This window comes from Apium graveolens, chromosome 5 (genome assembly GCF_009905375.1).
Source record: "Apium graveolens cultivar Ventura chromosome 5, ASM990537v1, whole genome shotgun sequence".
In the NCBI taxonomy this organism is placed as follows: Eukaryota; Viridiplantae; Streptophyta; class Magnoliopsida; order Apiales; family Apiaceae; genus Apium; species Apium graveolens.
Genome location: NC_133651.1, coordinates 238,468,047 through 238,477,212, shown reverse-complemented (window position 1 = coordinate 238,477,212; position 9,166 = coordinate 238,468,047). Strand labels below are relative to the sequence as shown.

The following is a 9,166-nucleotide window of genomic DNA, read 5'->3' as shown; positions in this document are numbered from 1 at the left end:
TGTCTTTTAGTCTTCTCTCATGAGTCTTCATATAAACCATATAACCTACATATCCAAATATGAATCCTTACTTCACAATCTTCCTAATGATAATACTTAGTTTCCTTTCACGAATCGCTGACACCTAGTGCAATGGTCTGGTTCACAGGTGACTAGTTCCCCTCTCAGGCCTTCGTACTATAATTTTCTCAAATCGTTGTCAAGTCTTCTACCATATACAATCAACTTCACATAGAATCCTTGGGCTCTTCACACTGATCCTGATAACTGCTTCGAATGACTCCAACCTTATTTCTCCGTTGCCTGAACATATTAATGAACTTCATACGTATCTATGTTGACGCCTTCTTCACTGTAACTACCTAAATCATCATGTATATGGCCAATAAATATTCTGTACTGATTCTAGTGGAACATAGATTATTTACAAGAGCTTTGTTCTACGTTGAGTTATTCAAATCAGCATTGTTGAGTTATATATACAGCTTCAATCTTGCTCAACAATATTAAAAATAAAATTGATAGAGAATTTCTATAAAATTCATCACTCCAATGGAACAAAATCCTTATCTATAATTTTAGCCAACTTCTTTATGTTGCCTATATTTATCGAACCCCTGCTAGTCTGTAGTGAAATTTCACATCATCAGTTACCATATATAAATGATACATTCTCTTTATAATAACTTCAAATAATAATAACATACTATTTTTAAAATATAGCTAATCATTATAGCAAACTCCACCGAGCAAAATCACATTAGAGGTTCAACAAATTTTACATATCGATTACCTTAAGTTATTTTAACCAATTATTTTACCTAACACCATTGGAGATGCTCTTATAAAGATTGATACTCCTAAGTACGTACTCACGTAATTTATGTGAGTACAAAATATTTTTTAATATGAATGCACAAGTGGTATTATTGTAATCACAAAATTAATTTAAAAAATTACAATTTTGCCATTAAAATTACACTACGTACTCAGGTAAGTCCCATAAATACGTATTTAGGGACATTTTTCTCAACTTTATATTATGCATTACTCGATCTTTTAAGCTTTAGTGAGAATTTTTGGTTCTACCCCCTAAAAAGTAGTTTTAAAGGTGCGCAATGCGTTTGTTTAATATTGTTATTATTATTTTATTTTGAAGAATAAATGTGCTAATTTATAATAATAATTTATACGACATCTACATCAATTACCGAGTCTAATAAATAGTAAATTGTTATCAGGGTTCTCATGAAAAGACAGTTAAACAATATTTTGAAAATAATGTATATGCAAATACAAGTACCAACTTCATGCATTCTCGTTGAATTAGTCGTACCCTCTTTATCATACCCCGATGGAGTTAACATTTGAGCTATCGACCAGAACTGCGATTTCATACAAAATTTCATCACTAAATCAAGACCCTCACTTACAATCAAGAAGCAAAAAATGAATCACTGAGGAGGGAAAACAATGTGAAAAGTTTCGATGACGTAGATCTAGAAAAAAAAATCAAAATGATAGAAATTCTTCCCTCCTAAGAGGAAGATTATTCAAGAAAACAAATTAAACAAAATAAGTTCCACCGGATAAATCGATGGAAACCCCGCCGGCTACGGTGTTTAAAAGAAAGACGGCGCTAAGAGAAAAAGAGAGAGTGATTATTATGTTGTGTTAATAATCAGTTACAGAGAAAGAGTGATTATTATGTTTGTTAATAATTAGTTACAAAGTGCGGTATGTATTGTCAAGTTGCGTAAAGAAATTAATTATAGTTAGGCTTTGTCCAGTTAAATCTGCATTATTTTCGGTAAGAATAATCTTATCCATTATTTTCATCAAATTAGACCTCAGAAGTACGAGGCACATAACTAACTAAGGGTGTACGCGGTTCGGATCAGATCGGTTTTGGGGTAAAAGTCGAACCAAACCGCGAAGAGCGGTTTTAGAAAATTGTCATCCGCAACCGCATTTGCGGTTGCGATTAACCGTGTAAATTGCGGTTACAAATTTGCGGTTATTGCGGATCGGTTTGCGGTTCAACCACTTATTTCAAAATAATTAATAATTTGCAAAAAAATAAATTCAGAATATTAATAAATTCAAGTTTAAGTTACGTGATAAATTTACATTCAAAAATAAAATATAAACTAATGCTCCATGAGGAGTAAGAATATTAAAAACATACAAAAATATGGAGGTGAGAGAATAGAAAAAAGAAAAGGATAAAAAAAAAATATATATGTTTTTTTTTGCTAATTCTCTTGCCTCCTAGCTTACCTTATGACAACCTTGTTAAAACCTCTTGGAGGCATAGAAGAATGCTTGAATGCTTAGTACTACTATACCACTAGGCTGAAATTTGGTGGGTCTGCTGGTTTGTTTTGAGTGCTAAGGTATTTGCAAGCTTGGGGGGTTCTTGCTATAGGGCAGATTGCAACACTCTTGCCGGTTTGGGGTTAGCTCGCTTCAATAAACCTGTTTCCTGTGTAAATGCAAGCTTGAGCAACTTGGTTGATAGGGAAGGCAGGTGACATTGTTGTTGAGTTTTCTAGTGACGCGGTTCTCGATCGCCAAGCTGCTTGTTGTGTGCGCTGCTTAAACACCCAATCTGCTTAGCTATGGATTTCCACTCTAGCAGTTTTGCTTACTTAGTTCAAGCCTTGCCACCTTGTTTAAGTTTGTGTAGCTTGATAGGCTGATGTTGCATGCTGGACGGCCAAAACTTATTTGGATATTACTGTTTTATTGCTAGCCTTGATTAGTCTTCATTGAAGAGTGCTTGGATGCCTAGTAGATGTTGATCGATTGGGATTAGCTATATTCTGTTTTATTCAGTGGGTTTTGGTTGTAGATGTGGTGGTTGCATTGCTCCCTCTCATTTCGTAATCGGCTCCTCGGGAATTTGGCATCATAACAGAACACCTTATCTTTTTAACTTGTTCGCGATTGTTCTCCACTTTTTGGCAAACATGGGAGGCTGCATACCAGGGAGATGCCCCGGGCTTTGTCAAACTGCAGGGTACTATGTTTAGCTCCGTTGGTTAAGTTGAAGTGTTTTGGAATCTAGCATACCAAGGAGATGCCTTGATCTTTGTTTAGTTGTTAGTGTTCCCAAGTCATCAAGCTCGAGAGGTTATGTTATTATGCAGTCCAATTATATTTCATTTTATTGTATTTTCTACATAGATTTGTCATCCCCTGCGGGATTGAGTGTGTCCCTAGTTCTTTCCTTTGGATTGATTCTATGTTCTTCACCTTGGCTTGCCAAGGCGCAGAGGGTTAATCCCTCACTTGTACTTTTTATTTTAAAAAAATACATGTTGATTACATTTTACATTTGTTTTGTGAATCTTATGAACGAAGTCTTAACATTAACCTAAGATTAGTTAATAAACGTATATATTAATTAATATATATGATATCAACTATATTTTTGGAAATATATTTTATTATAAATATATGTTGCGAGTTGCGGTTGCGGTTGCGATTTTGCGATTTTCAAGAATTTAAAACCGCATCCAAACCGCGAATGAGCGGTTTTTAAATTTTAAATCCACAACCAACCCGCGTTTCGCGATTATCTGCAAAATACAGTTCGGTTGCGAATGGTTGAGCGATTCATCTGTACATCCCTACAACCAACTGTTCAAGAGGCCTTCAGTAAACCTGTACGATAACAACAGTAGAATTTATTGCAAGTATAATTGCATACCTAATTCAGCTAAAGTAGCTCAAGATATTACTTGCGCAATGATAGTAAATTTTACTCATCTACCTCCTTCATTTTTATATATAACTACCCTTTCCTGCATTTCTTTGTGTCACCTTTTTTTTCTGAACATGAATGCATATCAACCATGATAATAGAATCATCTTCTTCAAGTTTAGACCAAGAAACACTAATCTACAATGTGAAACTCTCTTCTGTCGGGCCGGGCCAAATGAGTGGGCCCGACATGAAACACGAGCCCAGTAGCATTGACTTGGCTATGAGGTTTCATTACCTCAAAGGTGTGTACTACTTTAAGAGCCATAAAGCTTTTGAAAACATAACTATCTTTCAAATCAAAGAAGCTATGTTCAAGTGGTTGAGCCAGTTCAATGTGGTCTGTGGCCGCTTTCGACGTGAGAATTCTGGCAGGCCATATATCAAGTGCAATGACTGCGGTGCTAGGCTTATGGAAGCAGAGTGTGCAAAAACTATAGAGGAATGGCTAGAGCTTATCAGTGATGAAAAGATTTATAATGATGATGACTCTCTTCAGAAGAAGCTCGTTTTTGGACAACCCATTGGTCCCGAGATCCAATACTCTCCAAATATATACTTGCAGGTTGGTACATTCATCATAAAATATTAAAATATTTCAATTATGTTTCTGTTCTGACTGCTGCTTTAGATATATAGATTACATATAGTTTAGATAACATGTGCAGTATTCTCAAGATCATCCAATTTTTCTATAATTACCCATTTTTTTTTAAAAAAATATAGTAGTTCTTCTACAAAATAAACACTTTATATCCAAGCAAATTGTTTCATTTTCTTTATTTATGTAAAAACATCAAATGCTTATTAAGTGAATGTTGTATCAGATATTTTGTATAAAAAATATGTTCAGAATTATATTGAGTGACTTTCTGGTTAAGAATAAATTTGTTATTTAAAATTATAGGGATAGAATATTCTAAAAACAGGTAAGCACAAAATATATTGTTGACAGATGGGCTGTCGGTTTGCTATATAGTTGAACTGTACCTGTTAAGTTTGCTATTATTGGATTGATGCAGATAACGAAGTTTAAATGTGGAGGAATGTCATTGGGCCTTAACTGGGCCCACATTCTAGGAGATGTCCATTTTGCTTCCTACTTCATCAATACGTGGGGCAAGATAATGGCGGGCCAAGAACAAGGTCCATCTCCCATTTTAGCCCAATACAGAAAGATGGAAACTTCACCTAGCCCAAAAAGGATTACTAATGAACCACTTTCCATAAAATGGGTGGACCCGGTTGGGGACCAATGGGCACCTTTCATTACCACAAAAATGGCATCATACTCCTTCCATGTTTCCGCCACACAATTGAGTGACTTGCAATCCAAGGTATCCGGCCCGAAAAAGTCCGCCCGGGTTCCACCGTTTGAGTCAATTTGCGCCATGATTTGGCAAAGTGTGGCGAAAGTTAAAATTAGAATGGAATCCAAAGTGGTGACAATAGTGAAATATGATGCATGCAAGAAAAACAAGAAACTTGACAATGAAAATCAAGTGATTAGCATAGTTAGGGCGGAATGTTCAATCGAAGAAAGCGATTTTGAAGAACTAGCTGCACTTCTTGTGAATGGAGAGGTTGATGAACGTGAAATTATTAGAGAAATGGTGGAAAGTGAGAATGGGGCAATGGATGTCATTGTGTATGGCGCAAATTTGACATTTGTGAATTTCGAACAAGCCACATTTTATGAACTTGAATTGAAGGGACAAAAACCTGTCCATGCAAGTTATTCGGTTGATGGCATTGGCGAAGGAGGGGCTGTTTTCGTGCTTCCAACACCGAAAGATGATGGAAGAGGTCGATTTGTGACAATTACATTGCCGGAGAAGGAGTTGATTATGGTTAAAAATGACCTAAAAGAGAATGGTTTTAGCAATTGAGTGAACTATATTGGTGATAAATAAGGGTGTTCAAGGGGCAATTCATGAAGAATATTGGTAGTTAATAAGTGTGCTCAATTGGTGATTAGGAGTTTACTTGAAATGGTGCCGAAATGTGCGTGGAGTATGTTAGCAGTTCAAACGCACATTAATAAATTCCATCCGGAATGTGTATTTTGTTGTACAGTAAGTTTATACTTTTCAATTTATTGAAGTTTGATTGAACTTTAAATTTGCCGATGCTTTGAGTGTTTTGAAAACCTTGCTGGAAAATGGAAATGATCTTGGCGATAAAGGTGAAACAAAGGGCTTGTTTGGGATTTCTTAAATAACGTAACTTATGACTTAAAGTTGGAAAGCATCGTATAAGTGATATGAACATCATAATTTATAAGTTATTTATGTGTTTGGATAATTTTATGTATAAGTTATTTGTAAGTTAATGTGTTTGGTAAATTATAACTGATAAGTTATAATTTTTTTGAAATAAAATTATAAATGTAAACTATAAATTACATGATTAATAATTTTAATACGTGAATTAAAAAACTTAAAAATAAGGATAATAAACTCGAGATAAAATTATATTTATATATATACACGTATCGTTTATCAAAATTCGTATAACCTGTGGCAATTATGTTTTCAAATTATATAAAATAATAAACTAGCTTCAGGGGGTGAAGAAATGAGCCAGTGAAATGATGAATGTACCACTCTATCTACTTTCTATTTATGATCATAAATGTGATGATATGATCATTTTATTTTACTACCCAAACAGCAGCTATAAATTCAAATGGTCTTTCAGGGTGAATAAGATGTGTGAAACGGTTGGCCAAACATGCACAAAGTGTTGATTTTAAAATTAACGAAATTAAAATAAATCCGTGCGATGTACAGATTTCTGTTATTATTTAAAAAAATTATTTATTCTGTCATATTCTAATTTTGAAAATATTTTTATAAATATATAATAATTATAAATTTATAATAAAAATAATAGGATAATTTTTGTAGAATAAGTAGACTCCCTCTATGATTTAACAATTTAGTAGTTTAGCAGATATATAACACTATTTATTTATATTTTAATAATAGAATACGTTGTGGTCGTAATTTAATAGGATAAGTAGACTATATCCAGTAGTTTAATAATTTAGTAGTTTAACAGATATATAACACTATTTATTTATTTTTTTTGATAACCAAAATTAGGGAATAACCGTTGAACCAAATTATACCCTATTCCGGTTATTATAGTAAAGTATAATATAGATATATTTATACAATGCGTAATTTTTCATATTTTTTTTGTGCGTTCAGACAAAACAAAATTTTGGAATTTGAATATCATCAGAAAAATAAAAGGAGATCTAGCCTAATATAACCAAAAAATAAATTTTACCTATGCAATGATGTTTCATTTAGGGATGGGTAAAATAATCCGATTTGATAGATTTTGATCCAAAATTCGAAATTTTGAATTTACAGAACCTAATGTATTGAATTTGGATTTGGATATAAATTTAATTTTTGAAACCGAAATTTTTTGAATTTGAATTTAAATTTTAGATATGCCGATAGAAACCCGAAACTCAATCGAACCCCAATCCCATCCCGAAACCTGAAAAAATCTGAATATAGTTTCTATTTCAAGTTTGATTTCATATAATTGCATACTTAATTTTTTTTATTTATACCCTTATTCAAATTCAATTATCTATATTTACAATATTTTATTATTAATATTTTAGTTTTGATTCGTACTTCACATATGTTCTTAATTAGTAATAATAACATTATATTGTTCGGTCTATGTCTACCAATCTCTTCTATAAAAATACCGTGAAATTGAGCCATTTTAATTACCGTGAAATTACGATTTTGCTCTTTTATGTTAAAAATTTATAAAAATACTATCCTTCCACAATTTTAGTTAAAAATATGTAGAATTAGTGTATCCATAAGTAATCAAACCACTTTCCCTCTACTTATCGATTTCATGTCACTACTATATGTTCTACATCACATTTTTATTTCATTTTAAAATTCTTATCAGATAAAACATATTCTCTCTTTTTATAAATTTAATTTTTAAGTAAATAAAATACTGATTTATATTATTTATTGATGTCACTCCATTTTTTTAATTTAATTATTATAATTCTATATATGTATATTAAAAGATGACAATTGAGGTATCGATTTGCGATTTATCGGGTGATTTATCGTCGATCTATCGGAAATCAGTCAAATTGGACTAATATTTTTGACCGATTTTTGAGCGATTTATCGGCAATTTTTGAAAAATCGACCGATTTCTATAATAGAGAATTTTAGTTACAAATAAGTAGAATTAGTGTACCCATAAGGAATCGAACTCGTTACCTCCTAATTATCAATTTTATGTCATTGTCATATGTGATACATCACATTTTGAGTTTATTTTAAAATTCTTATTAGACAAGCCATATTCCTTCTTTTTATCAAGTTCTATTTTTATAAATTTAATTTTTGAGGAAATAAAATACTGATTTATATTATTTGTTGATGTCACTCCGTTTTTGTAATTTAGTTATTATAGTTACTAGCCTAAAACTCGTGCGATGCATGGTTGTTTCAAATGATAGTCATTTAATTATTTAATATTTTATTGATTATATTTTAAAATAAGTAAATATGTCTGAATAAATACAGTCGAATGTATCATTCATTATATTATAATTAATATTTATAATAATTAGGTTTTAAAATAGATAATTTCATAAACCGAGTTTTGAAAAAATGTACTTTGCCTAATTAAATAGTCATGTGTTATATTAGTCTATTTTAATTTAGAGTTATTTAGGTCGTTGATTACTTTTAAATCTTCGACTTATTTATATAATAATTATTATTATTCTATCCAATCATAAATTAATTTTAAAAAATTAACAATTATGAATTTATGTTAGGCCCTTAATCAACTGTAGAGGGGAGTGAATACAGTTAATACAATCAATTCGGCAAAACTTCAACATAATCAATAGTTTTTATATTAATAGATAAAAACTGACTACAAACGTACTCTCTCGAAAGGATGAACAAATATCCCTGAGAGCTTCTAGGTTATGCGAAAGATATAACAATGTCGCAATGCTTATAGCATCAACCTAATATGTGCTTTATATAGTGCACATATACACAATGTATATGGAATCCTATTCTAATAACAACAAGGAAACTTAATACAATGCTTCTGAGATAAAGTCCTTGACCGCCTTGAGTTCCTGTTTCCTTTTCCTTATCGAAGATCAACTGATGTGACAAATACTGATTACATCATCTGTTGACATCATCATCCGTCGATATCATCATCCGTCAAAATCATCATCCGTCGATATCATCATCCGTTGATATATAAGTTCTGATGTGAACTTCTGATAATTTCTGCTTGATATCATCAATTGCTTCTAACAATCTCCCCCAACTTGTTCATTATGGAAATATGGACAAGTTCTAATTG

General features: G+C 31.9%; 1 protein-coding gene across 1 annotated transcript; it reads left to right on the top strand.

Moving 5' to 3' along the window:
* The first annotated feature begins 3,820 nt into the window (after positions 1-3,820).
* On the top strand, positions 3,821-5,890 carry LOC141724970 (protein ECERIFERUM 26). The gene is made up of 2 exons (XM_074527295.1): positions 3,821-4,334; positions 4,792-5,890. The coding sequence occupies exons 1-2, from the start codon at positions 3,861-3,863 to the stop codon at positions 5,656-5,658; spliced, it is 1,341 nt and encodes a 446-aa protein (XP_074383396.1). The 5' UTR covers positions 3,821-3,860; the 3' UTR covers positions 5,659-5,890.
* Positions 5,891-9,166: the final 3,276 nt, after the last annotated feature.